At 37.3% G+C, this 24,275-nt stretch overlaps 1 protein-coding gene and 1 long non-coding RNA gene across 8 annotated transcripts in view; one reads left to right on the top strand and one right to left on the bottom strand.

The window, feature by feature from the left end:
- The first annotated feature begins 551 nt into the window (after positions 1 to 551).
- The window catches only part of LOC18443294 (mitochondrial inner membrane protein OXA1), a 30,437-nt gene continuing 6,713 nt past the window's right edge, over positions 552 to 24,275 (top strand). For 3 of the 6 annotated variants that reach the window (XM_088857866.1, XM_088857865.1, XM_006853486.4), the window contains exons 1-6: positions 2,592 to 3,196; positions 8,810 to 8,900; positions 18,015 to 18,059; positions 18,183 to 18,241; positions 18,726 to 18,801; positions 18,964 to 19,095. In XM_088857866.1, the coding sequence (XP_088713992.1) occupies positions 2,766 to 3,196; positions 8,810 to 8,900; positions 18,015 to 18,059; positions 18,183 to 18,241; positions 18,726 to 18,801; positions 18,964 to 19,095 (834 nt within the window). In that variant the 5' untranslated portion in view covers positions 2,592 to 2,765. Of the gene's footprint in view, positions 998 to 1,096; positions 1,235 to 2,591; positions 3,197 to 8,809; positions 8,901 to 18,014; positions 18,060 to 18,182; positions 18,242 to 18,725; positions 18,802 to 18,963; positions 19,096 to 24,275 lie in introns of those variants that run through there. The other 3 variants (XM_088857868.1, XM_088857867.1, XR_016049075.1) reach the window with 3 other exon arrangements.
- Positions 735 to 2,350, bottom strand: LOC110008002 (uncharacterized). 2 transcript variants are annotated; one of them, XR_002282406.2, is made up of 3 exons: positions 2,125 to 2,348; positions 2,004 to 2,038; positions 735 to 1,255 (listed from the first exon to the last, which is right to left on the bottom strand). It is a non-coding gene; the product is annotated as an uncharacterized LOC110008002 (long non-coding RNA). The 2 variants fall into 2 exon arrangements; XR_002282407.2 differs by lacking the exon at positions 2,004 to 2,038 and having other exon boundaries at positions 2,125 to 2,350.

Raw genomic sequence — 24,275 nt, 5'->3', positions numbered from 1 at the left:
TATTGATAATTAAATCGATAAAATGACAAATTTCAGAAGCCATGAAAAAACAGCACAATTGATTTAAATTTTTACTTCTTTTTTTTTTGTGAATGTTGGATTCCCAAAACCTGTTTTGTAGCTATATTATATTGATTTCAATCATTAATTTATCAAAAAATGCTAAAATATGCCAAAAAAGACTATAGAAAAGCCTGAAAAAAGCATCAACCCGTAACCCAAATGTGTATTATTGTCTCAACGTTTTGATTCGGCAGTTAGTAGAATCCACGATCTAGGTAGGGGATCGGGTGATTTCGGATATATTTGAAGATCCAAATCGTCTAGTTAAAAATTCGAGCTGGATGAAACGACTCTAATCCCGATCGTCGAATTTTTAAACCTTGGCCAAACGGGGAAGCATAAAAATGCTTCCCCTACATTATAGAAGTTCTATCTTTTCCCAACTTTTTAACCATCGATTTAAAATGGATGGTTGAAAATCATTCACCCAAGTTGTCGTACGAAACTCGGCACGGGCTCAATTGGTAACCCAAAGACCAATAGCCCGTAGTAGAGAGAGAAAGTTTAATGGAGAAGAGAGAAGACACGCGAAACAGATAAACCAATGAGAGAGAAAGAGAGTACGCATAGGTAAAAGTGGAAGAGAGGGGGCTTCTTGGAGGAGAGAGTGAGCATCCAATGCAGACAAATTAGTGATATAGAAAGAGAGAGCATGCAGTAGAGAAACCAAATTGAAAAAGCCTCGTTTGTTGATGAAGCAATAGAGAGGTCCTAGTCTCAGGTACCCTTTGTTTTTTTCAGTAGAAAACCAGGTCTAAAGAGAGAAAATTCACGGGAACAAAAAGCGTTAATAATGAAAATGGAGTTTCAAAGGGTGTCCCCCTCGTAATCACTTATTCAATCTCCATGAATGCAAGGGTCTTAGTTTGGGCTCTAGACCAGTTCTTGTTTGGGCCTAAAGACATCAGGATCATAACCCAAGCTTCTCTCTTAGGTCCGCTCCGTTATGGTTTTCTGGTCTTTTCCCCGCTTGAGGGGTCTTTTTCTCTCTTAACACACCCCTTTTTCTCATTACTTTTTTTTTTTTTTGCAGCTTTCGGGTGGTGCAAAGGAGCCTAACAGCAGGATAAAACTCCTTTGGCTTTACCACAAATGGCACCTTCTTATTTCTTACGATGGGACCACACGTAGCGAAGTCTTCATATTGTTTTGCTCAGCTTCGGGCTCTATTGTGGGAATTTCTACGTCGGACCTGCATAAGTTGCAAAATAGTGATTAGTTGATGTATTATTTCAAATTCACGAGATAATATGGAAGTATAACAATATTACATTATAATTGTAAGCATTGTTATAATTTTACTCTTGAGTTCGCAAAGAAGAGTTTGATTAAATAATTCATTGAGATAAACAACCATCATTCAATTAAAAAAAAAGCCAATTTAAAGGGGTGCCCTGTTTTTTCTTTATCTTTTCCTTTTTATTTTATAATTAGTATATAACCGGCATCATCAATAGCAATAGATGGAAAGGCTATCGATATGTGATCATTTATGCTACAAATCATGCACCATATTCTCCAATGCACAATTCCAAAAACAAAAATACTTTCATATTGTATAGATGATGGACATGGATAGTGCACAAGGAAACAGAGAGACAACTGAGCCAAAGTACAAAATATAAAGAAGAATTTAACAAATGAAAATATGATGGCACCAAGCTTTCAAAAGTTACAGTATACTTGGAACGCAAATAAATCATGAATGATGTGGGGGTACAATTACAGAAACAAAAACAATAAGCAAAAGTCCAGAAGCTTCTAGCAGGCTAGATTGAAGGCTGATTCGCAGTACTCAAGTAAGTATTTTGTTATCAATGAAGCAGGTCAAGTCTACAATTAAATCAGTTTGCTTGTCATGGTTCAGACTCAGTTCTGAATAATTTTTTGGTCTATATGATAAAAAATTGATGACGGAGGCATTTGGTGAAAAACAAAACCTGAGAGATAAATCTGAGGCTTGGGTATATGCAATCTACAAAGCAAAGACACTGGATATGATTAGGCAGTGAATTGAGCACTGAGCAAAGAAGAGAAAGGGTTTGAAGGGGACAACTGCACCTGAAACTGGGACCTCTGTATTACTTCATCAACAAACAAAGCTTCTTCAATCCGGTTTCTCTGCACTGTACACTGCATGCTCTCTCTTTCTATATCACTAATTTGTCTGCTCTGCGTGCTCTCTCTCTCCTCCAAGAAGCCCCCTCTCTCCCACTTTTACATTTGCGTACTCTTTTTCTCTCTCACTGGTTTATCTGCTGTGCGTGCCATCTCTCTCCTCCAAAAAACTCTCTCTCTCTCTCTACTACGGGCTATTGGTCTTTTGGGTTACCGGTTGAGCCCGTGCCGAGTTTCCTGTGACAACTGGGTGAACGAATCTCAACCATCCATACATTAAATCAACGGTTAAAAAAAAAAGTGGGGAGGATTGCACTTCTGTGCTGTAAGGGAAGCATAGACAAAAACCTGGCGCCCAAGTTTTTCCAAACGCAATATTAGAACCCTAAACCCCTTTGACAAGGGTGTTTCTGTCCACTTTCCCGCTTCGAATACAATCTTGATCCTCAAATGGAGAGACCCCATTCCTATGAGATTCAAATTTGAATAGAACCCTGATTCTCTCTATAGAGGAACCACCATTTCATCAGTGAAGATCCCCATTTCTTCACTTTGATTCCATAAAAAACCAGAAGAAACACACCATGAGTTACAGGCGTGTTTCTTCACGAATTAACCAACTTCTTCGCCTCACTTCGTCATCTTCTTCCATTGAAAGGTTCCAGAAATCATCTTCCCCTCCTTTTTCGATTAACAGAAGTTACTCACACATGAGCAATGGCTCCGGGCTTGGAAGTCTCTTTAGGCCCGAACCATGGCTTCTTCGTGGTCAATCAACTGCCTCTGCCTCTGGTTTAGTTTTTTTTCCTAGGTTTTCTAGCACAGTGGGTGGTGGCTCCAATAAGATTGAATACATGGAAGATGTTGCAGAGGTGTTTGTGGAGAGTACTATGGAAGCAGCTGCTCAAGCACCGGCTGTGAGTGAGGTTGCAGTGGCAGCTGCTGATTCGTATCTTCCTGTTGCGGCCTTGCAATATGTGATCGATTGGGTTCATACCTTTACTGGATTGAACTGGTAATCATGTAGCTGCATGTTTAAAATATAAATTTGGCCATTTCATGAACACATAATTTGATGTTGCTGTTGAGCATAATTCTTTGGGTGAGTGATATATGAGTGTCCGGAGTTTTTGTTTTTCCTAGCTATCCCTCAGATTATTATGTGGTTTTGCAATTCAGAATCTTTTTACTGAACTTATGGAGTTGTAGAGACTTGGGTTTTAGAGATTGTGGCACAGCTATCTTGTGGTTATAGAGTTTTTGTGGTTATATTTGAAAATCATTGGTCTTATGTATTTGGGGTTTTATTAAGAGATCCTGGGCTGTAGGGCAAGTTCTATAAGGCAGATGGGATAGAATTCAAAATGCTTCCATTTAGGAAAATTTAAGTGTGACACGAATAGGCGATAAGATGAGAGAGAGTAGAGTTATGTGGGACGGCCATGTGTGGCGTAGGCCCAATACAACACCGGTTAGGAGATGCGGGTTAGTTCTAGTTGAAGGGGGTAGGCCAAAAGGACATAGATGGAAGTAGTGAGAAAATATATGAAGACTTCGGGCCTTACTAAGGTATGACCCCTAATAGAGCAGAATGGCGGATCAGGATTCGTAGCTGACCCCAATTAATTGGGAAAAGGCTATGACGATGATGATGTGAAAATCATGAGTCTTTCTCTTTCATTTTGTGATTATATAAATTTGGGTTTTATTAAGAGATCTTGGGGCTTCCATTTTGCAAATTTTTCATTTAAAAATCGCTTGTAATTTTGTGGTTGTAGAATTACTACAACTCGGGGTTTTATCAAGATGTGTTGGAGCTTCCACTTTTGCAAACTGTTTGGTTTTTATGAGTGGAGTGACCAGCAAATGGACACAGTTTTGCAAAAGAAGAAAACAAAAAAAGAAAAGAAAAGAAATCACGATGTACATTTCTTTAGAAGTTTGAACCTCGTCCTTTGCTTTGAAACTCTCTTTTACTTCTTCTTGGTGCATCTATTTGTTTCTATCAGAGCTTCATGTTATCGTAATATTGCTAACATTAGTGACTGGACCATATTGGCCTTGTGATATATACTGCCTCAATAATCCTTATGAATCTTGTATCTGCTATTAAAACGAAATGCCAGACAAACAGACAGAATGATTCGTACCAAATTAGGTACATGAGATGACAAATTCCAAAACCGATTTTTTGCTTACTTAACTTTATCTATATACAGAAACTGTCACTAATACCTTTTATAATGAGGCACTGGAGTTGTTCATGTATACACAGGTGGTATCTTATTCTCCTGATTTCATTAGTGAAATCCATTGGCATAAGGAATTATATTCATCCATAGAATTCACTGGCACATGGGGTAGTTATGTGATCCAAACCTAGTTTCTGATCTCTTTGAAACCTAAGTTATGATATTTTCAATTGTTGTGCAAGTCCTTATGGCCTTGCTGACCATTCTGTCATCCTCATTTAGTTGTTCCAAAAGGATATAAATATAAACTGTTCAATTATATTCTTTTGGCTGGTTTTTTATTGTTTTAAACACCTTGCTTGTATTATTTATTCATAAGAGTGATAGTTAACATTTCATGTGTTGAAACGTATACATCTAGTTGCTCATATTGTGGACAAATAGAGATGTACAACTTAAAAGAACAAACCAACCAACAGACCACCAAGGAGAGATTAAAATAGCAGATGGAGTGGAAGAGGTGGCGGAAAGGGTAAAAAGGGAATAAATAGTGGGTGTGGCCTGACACTAGTCGAATGTTACCTTCATGACCAAGGATTCCCTTCTCACTCCCTCGCAAGCCATTTTGTCAGCAGTGGCAAAAGGAGATATTTTCTGTTCACCTATCCGCTAGCCTCCCAAGGGAAGGGATTTAGCTCACTTAATAACATTGGAAAGGCAACCCCTATCATTAACCGGATAATATTTGAGTAAAAAAATTCAAGTTATAAAAGAAGAGCTCAGGCCTTTGTGGACTTGCAAAAGCCTGCAAGGCCATAGAATGACCTAAGAACCGGCTAGTTATCAAAAAAATGACTTAAGAGCTGGCTCAGTTCAATCCCTAGGATACCTGTGAACTTCTAGGCACCTCTTCTTAGGGGGCAAATCAAATGAGTACAGGTTGGTGGAGGGATCAAATGGCTAAAGGGTTAGGCTCTTCATGGACTTGATAACTACCTTTGAGAAAGTAACTGTGTGGCTCTGAAATGTAACGAGATCCAGAGTTCGGATTAATAAATGTTTTTTCTTACTCCCTTTTGGAGATATATTCTCTACATTGGAAGGTGGTGCTGCACATGCGATAAGTTTTGTGAAATGTTCCAAGAAAGGAGAAAAGCTGGTGGTTTTGTGTTGGATTAGATGAGTAAGTTGATGAGTTCGAGTAAGTCGATGAGTTCAATGAGGTGCTCAATGGCATTCATGTTTGGAAGGTGATAGGGATGATTCCTTGATTTGGGTTTTTCAATTTTTTTTGGTATTTTCTCTATCTTCTTTAAAGTTTTTCTGGGTGGAACCAAAGGAGTAGTGTTCTTCCTAGACTTTCGGTTGGAAAAAGCGTGGGGATGGAGGCTTCCTCAAGAATATCAGCCTTTTACACGTGTAGGCTAAAGGGTGAAGTTTTGACTGTTGGTAACATTCTTTTTGGGAAAATTGGACTATCCTCTAGAAATTACTCCACAACAAACCCTTGACTGAATTGGCATCATCATCAAAAACCCAACTATTTCTCATGCAAATCACCATGGAGTATATAATAATATGTTGTGATCTTGATTTCAGCCCTTTGGGGATCTTGATCCCAACCTTAACAAGAATATATAATCTAAAATAATATGTACTCCGTAAAATAAAAATCTCTTTATTTATAACCAGCAAGTAATGTAATTATATGAAAGTGTATTCGCATTACTCGCTGACTATAAATAAATAAAATCATCAGTTTGGTCGTTATCTTGGCCTTTAAGGTGGGGATCAAGATCTTTAGTAGTGGAGATCGAGATCCCTAACAATGCAATTGATATCCCAAAATTTAAAAATAGATATCCCTTGAAGATTCCTTTTTTGTAGTCCTGGAACGAGATTGTCGCTCAGGTTAAGAGATTTCAGCAACTATGGCCCTCTTTTAAAAAAAATTTAATATTTTTGGGGAAGTCCTTTTCTAATTATAGAACATACTCATAAGAAGATCAAGCTTGCCTTGGGAAGACGAATTTCTTGTTCCACTAGGCATTGCTTGATAACACTTGTAACAACTACCTACCTCTAACCAACCCAACGAACTCATGACACACAAGTACTGTTATGCAAGGGCTCATGGCGTTTTTTCTGGAGAGAGAAGTTGAATTTATATATATATATATATATATACAAGGGGCTCATGATTGCCCCATAAAAGCTAGCCAAGAAGCAGATAGAGTTAGAAGCTTATATAGGATTGCAAGCATGTCCTTCAAGGACAAGTCAAATCCAGCCAACAACGTTCAAGAAGGCAGCTTATGTAGTCCATAAAAGCTTCTAGTGCCTCAGATTTGTTTCTAATAAGGTAGACTTGGCCGAAACATGAATGATCATCTATGAAAGTTACAAGGTACCTCTTGTGATTGCGAGTCGACATTCGTGGGACCACAAATATCATTGAGAATGACATCTAATACACCTTCAGCCTTTATGATTTTGAAAATGGTTCTTGTGAACTTTTCCTTGAACACATGGTTAACGACTTTTTGAAAAATCACCTTTTAAATTTGTAAAACCCATCTCTAGCTCTTCATTTCCTTAGGATGTATATGTCCTAAACTCATGTGCCACAAGTAAGCATTATCATCACATTCATCATGAGCCTTGATATACACAAAATTAGATTTCATTGAATCAAAAATGACTTCAAAGAATTCATTATAGAGACCACAAAACCACTGGAACTTGAAAAAGGTGAAAAACTTGGCACGTGAAAGCCTAGACGCAGAGATAAGATTCTTCCTCATTTTGGTAGCATACAAACTTTTTGAGGACCACCAATTTGCTGTGAGGAAGACAGAGAACAGGGTCGCTACTCCAAGCACTTTGGTCTTTTGGTTGGTCCCAATAAAAACATGTTGTTCCCCAGAGGAAATGGCCTTAAAAGAGTGGAAACCATCTTTGGAGTTCGACACAAGTGCTGTAGACCTAGAATCAATATACTAAGATGACTATTGACTCGAAAAACACACAAGCAAACTCCTTAATATCATGGTTTGACTTGGGTGTGTAGCAGTTTCTTGGCCCTACAGTTTCTATCAATGTGCCAGGTTTTCCTCACCTATAACATTTCACAACTGTGTTTTTATTTGACCTAGACCTAGTAGATTATCCTGATGCTGCTCCTTGTTTTTATCATCATTATCCCTAGGTCCTAGCTTTTTTTTTGGACCGACTACTATTTGCTGAGCAATGATTACATACCGCATGTACCTCATATCATGGATCCAAGCTTCCCGTGCCTGCCGTTGCATTCTGCCGCTCCTCTCGACTTTTAATTGGGTAATAAGGTCATCCAACCTCAAAGAGGTTCCTTTAGCTGAAAGAGATCCAATGTGGATGCCCCCTAAGTCCCTCAACAAGTTCATCTTGCATACGAGGATAGGTTCTTCTAGCTTTATGCCTGTCATTTCCAGGTCTCGAACGGTGGCCTGAGAGACTTGATCCTGATGTGCAATTTTTATGTCTTCTTGCATCTTTAGACCTGTAGACTTATATAGGGCTAAAGGTCTCGAGGTGCGGGGGGGGTGCCCCAAAGTATACTTCCAATTTCTGGGGTATCTCTCTTGTATTACCAATTAACTCCCATTCGCTTGCATATGTGTTGGCCATTAAAGCTAGCTAGAGATGCTTTGTTGAGAGATTATCTTTGACCCACTTATTAGATATTTCTCTTGTAGAATCAGTGATATTAATTCGAGCTTCTTGGGTTCACGAAGTTGTTAAGATGAAGCTAAATCTCATCCTCATGTAGGACATATGTAGCACATCTTCATGGAACATGTAGGACATATGTAGCACATCTTCCTCTTCCATGAAAAATAATTTGTTTCATCAATTTTTCCGCCTTCAACATCTCAGCCATAAAATTCTTGTTTTATGCGAGGGAAGTGGCATTCCCAACGTTTTGATTTCCAACCCTTTGTTACAGATGTCTACCTTTCTTCTTCTGCTGTCCCTTATGCAACTCCACACACACACACACACACACGCACACAGATGAAAAAGCAGAGAGAGATCGAGGAATGGAGGAAAGTGAGGCCATTGCTTTTGAAAATGGAGGAGAGAGGCAACGTATAGAGTAGAGAGTGGAAGATAAATGGGCAGCACGTGGCCCAAGAGCCAAAAGCTTGCATTTCCAAAACCTGATTACCGCAATGTCAACCTTTTTTCTTCATTTGAGATCCAAGTAGTTCTGTTTGGTGATTATTAGCTTTTTGGATCCCTATTTCTCATGGTTTAGGAAATTAATTTTTTTTATACCTTTATGTCCTTGTTTTCAACAAACTTGATCAATTTTTACTATTATAAGTTTATGCTAAGTGGGCCTGATTGGAATTTGGTTTGCTGATGCACCATAGATTCTGACTTTGTTCTAGGTGGGCAGCTATTGCTTTAACAACTCTTCTGATGCGTGGGGCTACAATTCCAATTTTAGTAAATCAGCTTAAGGCGACTTCAAAGCTTTCTGTAAGTTGTTTTATTTGCTCCTTGCATATATCCTTTTGAATTTTGTCTTCTCATATTGATTTGATGCATTGGTTGGCTATGATGTTATATCAGTTAATGATAGGCAAGTGAAACAAAGAAAAAGAAAAAAAAGTCCAACTTCGTACTCCCGATATTACATCAGATGTGATCATGATGAACTCAGATTGGTTATTGAGTTTCATCATCACTGCCAACTATGTCTCGCTGTCCACCACCACCACCACCAAAGCTGCCGTCATGATGATGATGCAAGCAAAGTTAGTGGGGGGGCTGCAATGCCCCCCTAAACCCTTTCCCTCGCTTTTTTATTTTTTGGGGGGCGGGGGGGAGGTGTGTGACACTTTTTGGCAGGAATGACACTGTTTGCCTTTGGCAGAGGGCATATTTCCTCCCTTCTGCTGAAGGTCACGGGGCGCCACCTTGGGCACCTAGGCATTGCGCCTGGGCTCTTATGCGGATGGGAAAGGCCTTTGGCTTCCGAGACAGCCAAGCAACAAACTTTTTAACACTGGATATGCTTAGAAATATCTCTAATGATCATGGAGGCTTATTGGAGTCCAATCTTATGATATATTTGCTTACTAAGGTGTTCATGGTCTTAATTTTTCCATGTGATCCATCGGCATCAATGCTGAGAAAGTCGGCTGCCCTGCTGCCCAGGTGGCTTGGCCTGACAATCTGCCTAGGCTTGGCATAGGCAGGAGGGTCTAGGCATACACCCGCTTAGTTGGGCTCAAGGCAGGGGCCTAGGGGGTTTGTGTGCCTGTCTAGTGCCACCCCCTTACAAAAATGTGAAGGCCTTATTTGAGGCCCTTTAACTCTCTCTCTCATGGGTCCATGTGCTCTCTCTAGATATAAGAAGAATAAGAAAATGGTCTCCAAGTGTTCGATGTGGGGCCTCTGTCTCTCACACTCACACACATACACAAAGAAAGACGCACATGGACCTATATGCTCTCTCTTTACATATAAGAAGAAGAAAAAAAGAAGAAGATGACCTCCGAGTATTCGATGCAAGGTCCCTCTCTCTCATAGTATCTCTCTCTCTCTCTCTTGCGACATATTTCAAGAAGAAAAACAAGAACGCCCTTGCAGTATTCAAGACCTCTCTCTCATAAACACGAATACATATGCTCTATAACTCTACTTACATATAAGAAATTTTTAAGCATTTCATGCCAGGACACACATGCACACGCGTACACAATATACACACACATGAAATATATACACACCCACACACAACATATCCTCCCCCCCGCCTTCCTTTCTTACGGCAGCTCAAGTATCTGGGTGACCGCTTAGCCACTTAGGCGGTTAGGGCCCTGGCTGCCTAGGCAGCCACCTCCTCTTTTGTTAACATTATCAGCATTCTTAACTGTTGAGGGAAATGTTTTTAGCTACCTTTGCTGCTATGTCTTTTCAAACTTTCTCTGTGTGTGTGTTTTGATTGGTAAGTTATATGATGTGTGTATGTATTTTCTTATTGGTAAGCTATATGATTTGTAGAGGGAATTCTTTAGTATGTTTAACTCGGTGTTTGCCTGCTCGAATTGGGCTGGTCAGTCGGCCATGGGCTGGTCCCGAGTAACTCGGAACCAGGTTGGTTAATCGGTCCGACTTGGGTAAGTGAAAATAATTTGGTTAAAATTGGTCAAGAACCCTAAATAGAAAAAGAAAAAAATCCAAAAAATATGGATTTTATGTATAGTTTGTTATTACTTACAATTATCTTGAATAAATAGAATTAATGAAAAATGACTATTGAAATGACATTTAATACAAATTTATTTATGAAGATTAGGTAGATATACAACAAGGTCTAAGAAGGGTGACGACCTTAAACTTTCCCTTAACCCATCCCATACCCGGGTAAAGGGGCTGGGTTGTGTTAGGTAGGCAGTCAACGTAAAATTTTGCTGAAATTTATCATTAATCCTGAAGGCGGATAAAGATTCATGTAGCCGACTCCAATTGATTGGGAAAAGGCTATGGTGATGATGATGAGGAGGTAGATATACAACACAGTTGAGAATTTGACATACATTAATTCAATGGAAGGAGTTACAAAGTGCAACTAATACTGACTAGTAGTAATAAGAGTGTTGATGGGGTTTGGGGTATTCTTGTGTCTCGTTATTAGGGTTCACTCTGTCAAAAATTTTAGTGAACCCTAGTGGAGTTTGTAGTTCCGCAACTGTGCCCCTTGCCAATTAAGAATATTTCCCATGGTACCCCTTTGGCCAAAGTTGCCAAACTAGTTCAGCCTTCGTACTCTCCCCAACCCTGACTTGCATTGTGGCCCTCGACAGCTTTATCATCGTTGTTGTTCTCAACAACTTGCTTACGGTGCTAGCTACAGTTACGTCTGTCCCTTAGCTAGTAGTTGTTATGCCTCGCTATTTGGTCTTCCTCCCAAACCCATCTCAATGCATTATCTACCTCTGTATCAGAAATCGTATCATGTTGTGGCCCCTCACAATCCTTCACAACTGGTTCTCACCAATAGTTTTCCATCGCCCCATCTGTTTCCTCGTTGCCTCGATCCTCATCTTCATTCTCGGCATAATCATCCTTGTCGGTGTCCATGTCCTCTATCACACTTCCTTCATTGGGTGTTGTGACGTCCGTGTCATCATCCATATAGGCAACTACTCCCCTAACATAACTATGATTTAATACTACAATGCTTTACAATACAATACTCATTGGTGAGGTCCCTTCGGAAGAGGGAATCTAGGTTTTGGCGTGTAGTTTGTGGGGGTCTTCTTTATTTTTCTCTCTCAATTTTAGGTTGTAGTGGATGTATACTAAGTTGTGCAGCATCTGAGTTTTTAACCTATTTCACCTAGGGGCGTGTATCCACTGGAATGTGCTCCAGTTTCTCTCACACCTTGAAGACGCGCAAGTTTAACTCAGTACTCTGAGTAAAATCTTTTGTAATTGCTTTGTTCAAATTCCATGTAGTGTCCACCGTTGTGCTACCATAGACAAACATGAAATATTTAATAGTAGAAAAAGAATGATTTTAAAAAAACCTACAAATAGTAGTTTACTAGATTATAATAAGTAACCTAGGTGCAATTTTGGAGCTGCTTTTTTGGCATTGTTATATGAAAATTCACTAGATTTTTTCATGTATATAATAAGCTACAAAGAATAAGATTCGCAAATTTAGTACAACGAAGTAATGCAATTCGTTATTCTAAATTAAAACTTTTATTATGGACATTTATTGCTAAAGGCTTACCCATTTAACCAAATTTTTTTTACATGCCTGAGTCAGATCGGTTAATCGGCTCGGTTTCGTGTTACTTGGAATTGGCACATGGCCGGTTGATTGTCCCAGTTCGAGCATGCGAACACTGCCTTTGATAGAGAGAGAAGGGGAGGGACCCTATTGCCCCTAAGAGAGAAAATTGGGAGGGAGGGGGGGGGAGAGGAGAGAGAGTTACACTTACTTGAGTCCTCCCAAGAGCAATGAAAGAGAGGTCACAACTCGCAAGCTAGTTGATAAATCTAGAGAGCGGCGAGGGTTTTTATAGACCCTCGCGGGCTCACACAACAGAGGATGTCTATTATTGGAGGCTCCAATAATGGAGCTTAGGGATTCCTTGTAAAAATGGCAGGGGAATCTCTACTAATGGTAGGCACGCATTGCTTTAATTCAAATCCCTTTAATTCAAAATTTGATTTACAAATTTGAATTTCAAATTTGAAAATCGTGCGAGTGTCATTAAAAAAAAAAAAAGGGGTGGAAACTGGCTGGTTTATGTTAAACCGGCCAATTATGATGTAAACCAACTGGTTTATTGACCACTCGGACGATTAAAAAACAAATAAAAGGACGGATTTGGTCTGGTCAGGTGGGGGTTCCACCCTTTAATCAGGCTCGGCCAGTGGATGAGTATGTGTAAATCGGCTGATTTCAGTTCAGACTGGCCGATTTGTCGAACACTGGTTTAACTTCAACAGGTTGTGTATACTTGAAATTGAAACCAGTGGTTTAAAAAATGGATCGGTACCCCACATCAGGCATCCCAAAAACTCATTCGGATCGGTGAATCGACCGAGTCGGTTGGATTCAGCCTTGAAAAAAATCCAAAAAAATTATTAAAAATCATTATAAATGTTGTTTTTTAGATAATCCAATAAGAAATGTGGGTACTACATTAATAACTTTTATTTTTTTGCATCAATATACGAATATTGAGATGTTCTTTTCCTGTATGAAGATTCTCATCAAACATTTATTAAAACCTAACTAAATACAATATTATACATTGTAATTAGAATTATTGGTTTGTATGTTATTATTTTATCATCATTTTACTATACAAATAAGAATAAATTTGAAATTTATCTTATAATATCAACTAATTTAAATATCTAATTTACAACTATAAAAATAATAATATATTGCATAATTTATAAAGTAAATAAATTAATAAATAAAATATAAGATTTGATTATCATTGTAATTAGTATAATTATTAATTACAATATTATAGTAAACGTGATTCAAAAAACAAGGGTATGACTGTCACAAATAAATAAATCTAATGTATAATAATTAGTGTTGATAGAAATATAGAATTGAATAACATAAATTTGCAATCATATTTTAATAAAATTAAGAAATTAAATAAAGAAATTCATATTTGCAATATGGGATAATTGATAAAGCAACTTGAAATAAATTCTGAAGTGGTATGAGCTAGTGTTATTTTTTTCTCTTAAAATGTCCTATAAACTAGTATTTTTTTAATGTTCAATAAACCAGTATTAGTATTATTTTTTGCTTTTTTTAATATCCTATAAGCTAGTACTAATTTTTTTAATCCCAATTAGGCTATAGCATAATAGTATTGGTCTTTTTTTTTTTTGGATAAGTAAATTTAAATTTTTTTGTTGAAGGATAAGGGTGGTGGGCCCTATCAACCAATTATTATTTTTAATAATTTTCCTCCTCTTTCTCTCTCTTAATTTTTTTCAAAAAATCACTATAAATCTCTAAAAATAGTGTTCTTTTAGATTCTAAAAGAAATTAAGAGTGATGCATTATGTACTTTCATTATTTTGTAAAAATAGGTGCATACCGAGATGTTGTTTTCCCGTCTAGATGTCTGTATAATTATTAATTGTAATATGGTATTATAATATTAGATCAAAACAATTTAAAAATATTAGAAAACACTTCCATATTATAAGATTAAAAAATTAATTTCCTACATAAATTAATATCACATCAAAGTATTAAACATTTATTAATTTGTTTTACTCATCCAAAATTATTACAACCTAACTAACTGTAATAATATATATTGAAATTGAAGTTGTTGGTTTATAACTTTATATTTTATAATTATTTTACTATACAAATAAAAATATAAAATGTCTTAGAACATCATCTAAATTAAAAAATCTTATTTACAATTATAAGAAAAAATAATATATTACAAAATTTATAATATAAATAAATTAATAAATAAAATACAAGATTTAGTTATTAATAAATTAAAGAAATTCATATTTGCAATGTGGGATAATGGATAAAGCAACTTGAAATAAATTCTAAAGTAGTAAGAGTTACTGTTATTTTTTTCTCTTAAAATATCCTCTAGACTAATATTTTTTTTAATACTCAATAAACTATTATTAGTATTATTTTTTTGCTTTTTTTAATATCCTATGAGCTAGTACTAATTTTTTAATCCCAATAACCTTATTGATTATATATTAACCATATAATGAAATAATCCCATGAGATAATAGCCTAAGTTTTTATGTTTTTTTTTGGTAAGTAAATTTAAATTTTTTTGGTGAAAGATAGGGGTGATGAGCACCCAATGATTATTTTTAATAATTTTTTTCCTTTTTTTATCGTATAATTTAATTGCCACCATCGAGTGTACACCCTTATTCATGACGCGCCCATCCCAACCTAATAGGACACCCACGTAAGTCATCTCTCTCTTCAATTTACTTTTTATTAGATATGAAGTTTATTAGATTGCAAAAGTGTATTAGAGAATTGTCCCACATCGAAGGGATGTGGGAAGAAAAGGTCATATAAAACAATCGAACCAACTAACAACAATAAATATTAATGTTGCGGGGCCACGTGTAAGTGGGCTTCATGCATTCTGACGCAAGGTGGGGGCATGGCGTTCCTTCATGCATGCTGATGCAAGCAGTTGAGGATTTCATGCATGCTGACGCAAGGTGGGGCATGGCGTTCCGACACAAGCAGTTGAGGATTTCATGCATGCTGACGCAAGGTGGGGCATGGCGTTCCGACACAAGCAGTTGTGGATTTCATGCATTCTGACGCAAGGTGGGGCATGGCGTTCCTTCATGCATGCTAACGCAAGCAGTTGAGGGTTTAATTCATACGCCAGGTGGGGCACGATAATCCATGACATCATCAGGGCAATTCTAGGCAGAGAATCGTCCAAATCTCCTTTTTCTACACAATCCGGGACTGGCTGGACGATACCCGATCCGGATCGTCGGATTTCGGGTCGGATCGTCGATTTTTAAAACACTGATTGAAACAATGCTCTAGAGTCTTGAAGCGCAAACTTTAGTGCCAAACTAATAATGGACAAAGTTTGGGCCACAATTGTGTTTTTCATAAAAAGAAAAGAGTATTAGAAAAAGACTGTCATGGGCTGGGGGGTTTACACCCGCTCTATGTAGTTTGGGCTGTTCCTTTAAAGGTTGTCTTGAGGAATTCTGTTTTAAGGTAATAGAGAGATTAGCAGGTTGGGAGAGTGATGTTCTTTCAGGGGCCTCATCACCCCCTGAGAATGTCCGCTGGTAAGTCTCCCTGTTTTCTACATTTGGGGTACATGGAAAATTAAATATAGAAAATATTCAAAACCACCTATATTAATCTGTCGAGACTGAGTTACGAGTTAGGGATTGTGTGATGTTGTGGGTTCTTTGATTCAAACAATTGTCTGAGTTGGTGCAGTGGACCTAATTGAGAATGGATGTTGCGAGCACCATTAGAGATTGACCTAGCTGTTGCAACCCAGGCTAACAAAACTCAATTTACCTCGTAGAATCTACTCATCCTCAAGTTTTTCTAGGATGGGCATCTTAATTGCAGACAGCCTGAGTAGGACTCTTGAGACCTTCAACTGGTCAGGTGCTTTATGATTTTGGAGGAACGTGGATTACCTCTCTCTAGATAAACATATACAAACAGCATATACGGGCCACTTTGTCATTGAATTTCTCCATTTTTTTTCAGGAAAATCAAAACAAAGTTCAGTATGTCTTTGCCATTATCACTTACAAACACGGTCATGAATGCACCCTTGTTTTTGTCAGAGTTCTAGATGGATGCATGTAGCGCTCAAAGGCCCAGTTTCGGTGTCCTATGAGTAAACCACTCAGTGCCTTCAATCCACCATGAGCGGCCCTGCATATTGTTAGTGGATTAGAAAGAGATGTGACCTAGTTCCAAGTCACAGAAATGCGCACTATTTCAGGCTACTCATTAATTTGCATAGGAAGCCAAATGTGCCTTGTTGCCCATAGATGAGAAAGCCTCTATATTGTATGCCACCCATAATATAGTCACATTAAAAAACAAGCTATTAGATTGAGTGTTGGTTTAAATTTTATTATAGTTTTATTTCGAAGTTCTTATATATCTTTTCTGACCTTTTTTTTTTTTTTTTTTTAAGTTACACATTGTATTAAGATCAATGAACGAAAAGTCGTCCACCCGACCACCTAGGCGGACTTTTGAAAAAAACGCCTAGGCATATTAAAGGTGGACACTATTAGGTGGGAGAAACTAGGCGCCTGCCTAGACGGTTGAAAAGGCGGGAAAAGGCAGCCGCCAAGGTGGCCTGTACGACTTTGGCAGAAAAAAAATTCGGGAGGGGGCAAAAAATGTCATTTTACTCCCTTAAAAAGGGGGATAAGGTTTTGGGGGGCCATTCTTGCCCCCAAAAACACTTTTAGTGAACCTTAGAGTGAGAAACAACTTGTAAAAAAAACTAGATTTGAAGATTTTTTGAGAGAATGAAATTTTTTTCGAAATCCTTGAATGCTCACGATATTAAAGGATATTCATCCCCGATCTTTTTTAGGCTTCTAGGGGTTGTAAAAGAGGAGATTTGGGGTTCCAACCATTTCGGTTTGGCCCGAAATCGAGTCCACTTCAAGAAGGTTGGTGTATTTCAACAGTTTTCATTAGGTTTTGTATTTCTTTTCCTTAATGTCTAATGATGTTATTATTTGCTATTTGTATTTTTTATTTGATACTTTGTGATATATATTTGATATGTTATTGTCTATTTAGATTATTATTTTATTAGTTAGTTTAATACTTGCTTAATTCTTAATTGCTCATTAAATAATTGCATGTGTAATGTGTTTTCTCGATTTATCATAAGCATAATTATTTTATTAGTTAGTTTAATATTTGCTTAATGCTTATTAAATAATTGCATGTGTGATAGTCTTTTTCGATTTTGTGTTATATCATTGCAATTTTTTATGTGTATGTTTTACCTAGATTTACTTTTGAAACTTTTGTAACTTGTGAGTAACTTGTGCTTTGTGAGATTTAAATGACATTTCTAGTTGATTTTATCTTTTAATGTTGCTTTTGAGTTATAATTCTTTCATTTACAGTCTAAAGTTGTAAATGTTTAGGTTTGATATGTACTTCCGGCTTCCGGCATCTTAACAATATATTATATACAAAACTTATTTATTAGATAATAAACAGACAATTCTATATACAATAACATGGGGGAGGTGCGAGGGATCCAAATTTTTTAAAACAAAAACACCGGCAGCCTCTGGGTCTAGGTACCCGCCTAGGTGGCCGCCTCCGACTTATTGAACATTGATTAAGATGAAGTATTCTTTAATTAAGATGAAGTAATCTTTTCTTTTCTTTTCTTACTAATTTTGTTGGTTCAGCTCTCTTTTTACATTGTTTGATTATTGAGTTCCTTCTATCATTATTAGACATTTCAAGAAAGTTTGGAATTTGGTTGCATTTTTAAATTATTTGTTACTGAAGTGATGTTGAGCTCTTGTGGTTTAAATGTGTATTTGCAGCTGATGAGGCCTCATATGGAAGAAATTAAAGAGCAGATGCAAAATGTATGAACGCGGTTTCTGCTATCTTTGGTATCGTTTGAAATTGATTAGACTATTAATGACTGTCCTACCTACTTGTTTCTTTTTTTATATGAATTAAGTCGATTGACTGTTGATCTGTTACAGACCTTGGATCCTAAAGTTACGGAGGAGGGGAGGCAGCGAATGAAGGACCTATTTAAGCAGTAAGCAACCCCTTAAGGTTATCTTTTCCTTTTCATTTGCTCAATATCTTGTCTGTGCCCATTCTCTGATAAATTACTATGTTACACACACTGGAACTAGTGATTGTTTAGTTTGGGTAGGTGAGCTTCTTTATAGAGTTCGAAACCCAAGTCCTTCTCCATGAACCAGGTGTTTCACTACTTGGCCAGAGGCTTGGTTGATCATACTGATTGTATGCCTTCACTTCTATCTTAACTCAGCTTTCTGGACATTGACTTTCCTTCTTTGTTACTAGTGTACTCTGTCAGTAATTATATTTTGTTGGCATAGACTAAAGTAGTATGATTTTGAATATTGACCCTTTGCTACGTGTGGAAGTTTTATAAATCGTTTATTGGATACTAACTTGCATTTGCCGTTTATTTAATCGCATGTGCCCTTTTTTTTTAAGTTGATAAAATATTTCTTCTTTTTTTTTCATTTCGTTTTAATTGATATTCATAGGTACGGAGTGACTCCCCTTACTCCATTTAAGGGAATTCTCATCCAAGGGCCCCTTTTCATCAGCTTTTACCTGGGTGTAAGATTTTAGTTTCCTAGTACCATCTCCTTTCGTTTTGTTTCTGAGTCGGTCTCAGTTTGACTAAGGCCTAAATTTTGATTTGTTCTTTTGGTCTTTCTTGTTTATATGCCGGCCCATCTTTGGTAATACAAAGTTGTGCTCTTTATGATTTTACTCCAGATTACAAATATGGTTGAGAAAGTACCATCTTTCAAAGAAGGCGGTGCTTTCTGGTTTGTTGATTTGACAACTCCTGACAATCTCTACATATTCCCAGTTTTGACTTCATTATCTTTCTTGGCAACTGTGGAGGTATGAGTCCTTTAATTTGATATTTATTTTTGCAAGCAAGTATGAAACACTATTGCATTGTATTAGGAAGTTGGTGTTACGTTTTGTGGGAAGTGGTACTTTGTGCACCTTTTTCTGTTCTTATGAAGCTATCATGGAAATTATTGATATCGCACTGCGGTATAATGCAATTTCTCCAAAAACACATGTCAAACATGTCAGAAAATTTTACCGCAATGTATATGAAATATTATAAAAAGAGAGTACCTTCCATTGCTAGAAAATAAACTGAAAGTTTGGATGGGGAACCAATGCTTTAAATTTGTATATTATGTGATGCATTATATTTTAGGAAAATGTTTACATATGGCTGGGCCCTAAACAATCAAATTAAGGCACACCTCAAAAAATCAGTAGAAGATAGTGCCCTAAACAATCAAATTAAGGCACATAAAAAAATGGACTTCAAGTCTAGAAAATTTGTTGAAAATAGTGCATCTTGGAATACATTATCTAGATCATCAATTTTCAAGATTTTCAAGTGTTCATAGATTTTCTTGAAATTTACTATTTTTGAAGCTAGAAATTTCATAATTAGAGATGAAAATAAATTTTTGATCCATCACAAAGACTTTCGGTGCTGAAACGACATCTTCACTACTATTTTAAGGTGTGCCTTACTATGATTGTTTAGGGCCTGAGCCTTCTACAAACTACACCCTACTTTTTATAGTTGCTCTGGTCTTGGACTTTAAAGATCTTCAATGGTAATTGCTGTGTTAAGTGGTCAACCATGGGGACTCTTTGTCACGTGTTTGAAACCCTGTTATGTGAGCAAATGTTTGGAGACGCTTGGTGCAGGTGCAAGAACTGTCCGTGCAGGAAAATTACGTACTTGCCAAAATAGATGAATTTCATCACAGAAAATTGATATTCAAGTAATATGTTCATTAGAATTGAGCTGCCAAAAATAAATCCAAGTATAACATGCGATATATGATAATATGATGGTATGTTTTCATGTTGTAGTAGTCAATCCTACCCAGAATATTTGGAAGTGGCCGGACTTTCCTAGTCCATCAAGTCAAAGATTACAATGACTTGTGACTCTTTAGAAGCTATCCTATATTGGCCTAACTTAGTTATGAAGGCGATGCATTATGTGGACCTGAATCAGCTGCTTACTATTTGAGTCCAGATGCCACAACTTGACTAATCACATTGGTGAGCATAGGTTTTAATTAGTTGATCCCAAATTCATGGAGTTACACTATCTCCTATCATGGAGAGAGGATTGAAGCATGCAAGATTATCAAATATGGCTAGGTTTTAATTGGGGGTTTGATTTGGCTAGCGTTACTTTTGATGTGGGCCATAAATATAAATTTAGGAAATTATAAAATTTATAAGGAAAAAAAAAAAACATGATACATGGTCTACACAATTGTAGGCATTTTAAATTTGAGTATTTGTCCCTTATATATGTTAAGTTGATGTTAGATAGTAGGAGACCTTTTCGGCCTCTATTCTCTAATATAGTTAACATGTAAAATAAAATGATCTAATTCATTCAAATATCAAAGAAAAAAACACAAAACAAATATGTACTATACAAAGCACTTAAAAAATAAATTAGCAGCTAAGTTTATTGTAGCATACAGCCAAATACTATATACTTCACAAGTCCATTCAAGACCAGAAGTTCATGATATAAAAATTAAAGATGCTACACTTAATCTAACTCCAAATCATATGCATGTGCATCTCTTATTCTCCCACATCTGAAGCTAAGGCATCATTATTTGTGTCATCGCGCTCATGCACTATTAATTCTTCCTCCATTTTCCATCAGCCTCCTTGATCTTTGCAACTGATGTGGATTAAGCTCGTTCCTCTTCTTTTGTAGTCTAGTGTTACACCTAGGGTATTCATCAACTTTTGAAGCTAGTTCAACATCCAACCAAGTCTTCACCCTCAAAGACCAGCTCCACTTGTGGGTCTGTGGTCCATTCAATTGTGCCATCAGGTCCATCCAAGACAATGGGGTCTACATCCTTGTGCTTTTGGTAGCTCTCCTTAAGGCTTTTGTTATACCAGACAGGTACTAGATCATTGATTTCTTTTGCTTTAGCCTGTTCCTTCTTCTGCTATGGAGCTTTGATAAAAGAAAAATAAAAAAAGGGTTGCTTGACCAATGGCTAGTAAATTTTCTACAAATTAGATTCTACAATACCAAGCAGCAAGAGAAATACATGCTCAAATGTGCTCCAGTTGTGCCGCAACCTGATGAACTGCAAGTGAGGCTCAACATTCAAACGGTAAGATGTTGTTGATGTGGTGTCTCACTTCCAGAAGAAATATAACCCCCACTTAGCTCCAAATGTAATAATTTATCACAAAAGAAATCGAACTGAACAAACTACTCAACAATTTTGGTTTCTTTGTAATTCAAAATATGAATATTCACAATTTACACAATTTTGATTACCTGATTGTGTGTTATCCCTGTCTGGACAATGTTATTAGATGTGGCTGTGTCAAAGGAATGCTGCCAAAGGCCACTAAGGCGAGCTTGCAGGCATATGTGGGTGCATCACACAATGTGTTGCCAGTGTACGGACCTTCCTTGTGGGCCGAAATAATGCCCACAAGCAGGGGTAAAAAAAAGTCATAGCCCCAGGGGATTGGAATGGTTTGGGGGATGTTATATGACCCCCCTTAGAACTCCTTAGAATCAATCTTTCTTGGTTCAAAGGGGATCAAAACCAATATTTTGGAATAAAATATTTTTCTATTTTGAACATTTGGGGAACCATCGTTGATTTTTCTGATAACAAATTGAGTTCTTGTATTATTATTTGAAGAGTTTTAGACAAATATTTATTAAGTTATCTAGGGTTAAACACTGTTTATAAATGTAGATGTGCCTTGGCTACTTAGGTGGATGCCTCATAGGGAATTGAGGGGGTTGGTAGTTGTGATTGGATTTGCGTTTGATATCAGCTCCCCCTAATTATGATCCTTTTTTTTTAAACAGTTCTTTTAGTGTGATTTGTGCCCTTTTGTTGTGCTTAGTTAATATGGAATGTACTAAGGTGTAACTAAGCTTCGGTGCGCCCACTGTAGTCTAGTGCAAAAAAGGAGATGGACCGGGCAAGGTCTTCTGCTTGGGCCCTAGGTCTGTCTGATAAAGTGAATCTTTTCTCTACTTATCACCTCTATTCAATTATTTGATGTTTTCTCTTTAAATTTGGACATTGGCATATGGCATTTGTGACTTCCATTAGATATGGACTTATGGCATATTGGCATTTGATGAGTAATGGCTGCAACTTTCTATGGATTTTGGGCAACTTTCAACGTTGTAGTTTTTAGCATTTCAAATTCAAGTTTCAATCCAACTCATGTATAAATTTGGAATGGCACACTACAATAACATACAGAAGCCCTGAAAACTGAAAGAAGGGGTTTCTTCCTTCCCAAACCAAGGCATCCTTTGGAAGAAGGCAGAGGAAACTCGTAACCTCTTGTTCATTCACTGCAAGGTAGCCTCTCTCCCCTGGACTAAACTGTTGCAAAATTTCAATTGGTCCTGGGTAACTCCAACCTCCATAGAACAATTCTTCTCAGATTTCTTCTCTCTCCTATGCTTGGCAGCCGAACTGCTGCTCTGGGGGGCCTCCATTCTTTGCACCACCCTTTGGGTTATTTGGGGTGAAAGAAACTCTAGAATCTTCTGGTACAGAGAGAACCTTAAGTGCTACTATTGAACTGATGAGAGACTTGAAAATTTTTTGGGCCACAAATTTCAAAAGATTTGGTTACTTAATCAAATCGAATTGGAGGGCTCTTTTTGTTTCAAACCCATATGGTCTAACTTATGGATACCACCTAGCCCTGTTAACATCAATGTTGATGGTTGTTTGTTGGGGAACTCTGACTGCCCTAGCGTCTCCGGAGGAATGTTCAGAAACTCAAAGAGTGACATCATTCTCTCTTTCTTCGGTTACTTTGGTGTTGTGGAATCATCTACCCTCTGTAAAGGCTGCAAAATGTTCAACCTTGCATTCGGAAAAAAAAATTAACTGTCGAGGGGATTCCGAAAATGTCATTTTATGGGTGTCGACAGCGACCAAGTACCCTCAAAGACTTCCTCAGATTATTAATCACATCTTTCACCTATGCAGGCCTTGTCACGTCACCTTGTGACATACCTAAAGGAGGCCAATTCAGCGGATGACACAGTGCTGCCAAGGGATTGTAGCCACCTCTTTGTTGGTGGTGTGTGCTAGGATTTATATTTCAAAAACTGAGCATCTTTTATTGATTTCCCCTACGACACAAACCTTACATTCGCAACCACTTATACAGAAAAAAGGGGAAAAAAACACCCTTAGGCTAGCTTGGCTGCCATGTTCAAGAATAACAATGAGAGTATACATATAGTCAATGCTACGCAAAGTAAAATTCAGTAGAAAACTGACATAGGATCCTTATTTCACAAACTGTCCATGGGATTTCTCTGAAATTTTACTGGAAGAAAGTAGACTAAAAAACAAAGAAAATAGGCATGCTTTGCACCAGGGAAAGTTGTTGTCACGTGAAGAACTAGGGGGTTGAAAACAACTGATTTCTGCAGTAAAATTCAACAAACGGGTTTGTTGCCTAAGATTGCCCCTTAGGACTTCTTATATCTCTTATTGTTTCCCTAGACTGATGGGGCACCCAGATCAGAGAATGATATTTGTTCAAGGTTTTTGATGTTGAGTTGCAGAGGCACATCTTGAGGGAAGAAAGAGTAACAAAAGATGTATTACATCTCTCTCAAAAGCATCACCATAGAAAACCACCCTTTCCTCTTTTGGAATTAATGTACTGCCTTTTACTAGAAGTGGGAAACCTAAGGGGTGAGAGAGATTAGCTCTTAGCCCTCAATCCTTTGATCAGCCATCATTATCCAAGGGCTGTAATCACACTATGATCCCTAGTAGGAACCTTCCCAGAAATCTTCCGATTTGATAAGGATTGCACCTTCCTAGAAACTCAGGTAACCTAGGAGTCCGAATCCAATTAGATCTTGTCCTAAATAATCAAACCCTTCTTAAAAAATATTTCACAATCTCCTAGAATCTATAGGATCCAAGAATATCTAATATCCACCGCAATCTGAAAATTGTTTCATTTTGATTTTGGTCTCAAAT

Source organism: Amborella trichopoda, chromosome 2, assembly GCF_054954075.1.
Source record: "Amborella trichopoda isolate Santa Cruz 75 chromosome 2, AtrichopodaSantaCruz75HAP2 v2.0, whole genome shotgun sequence".
NCBI lineage: Eukaryota > Viridiplantae > Streptophyta > Magnoliopsida > Amborellales > Amborellaceae > Amborella > Amborella trichopoda.
This window is presented reverse-complemented; position numbering and strand designations above follow the sequence as displayed.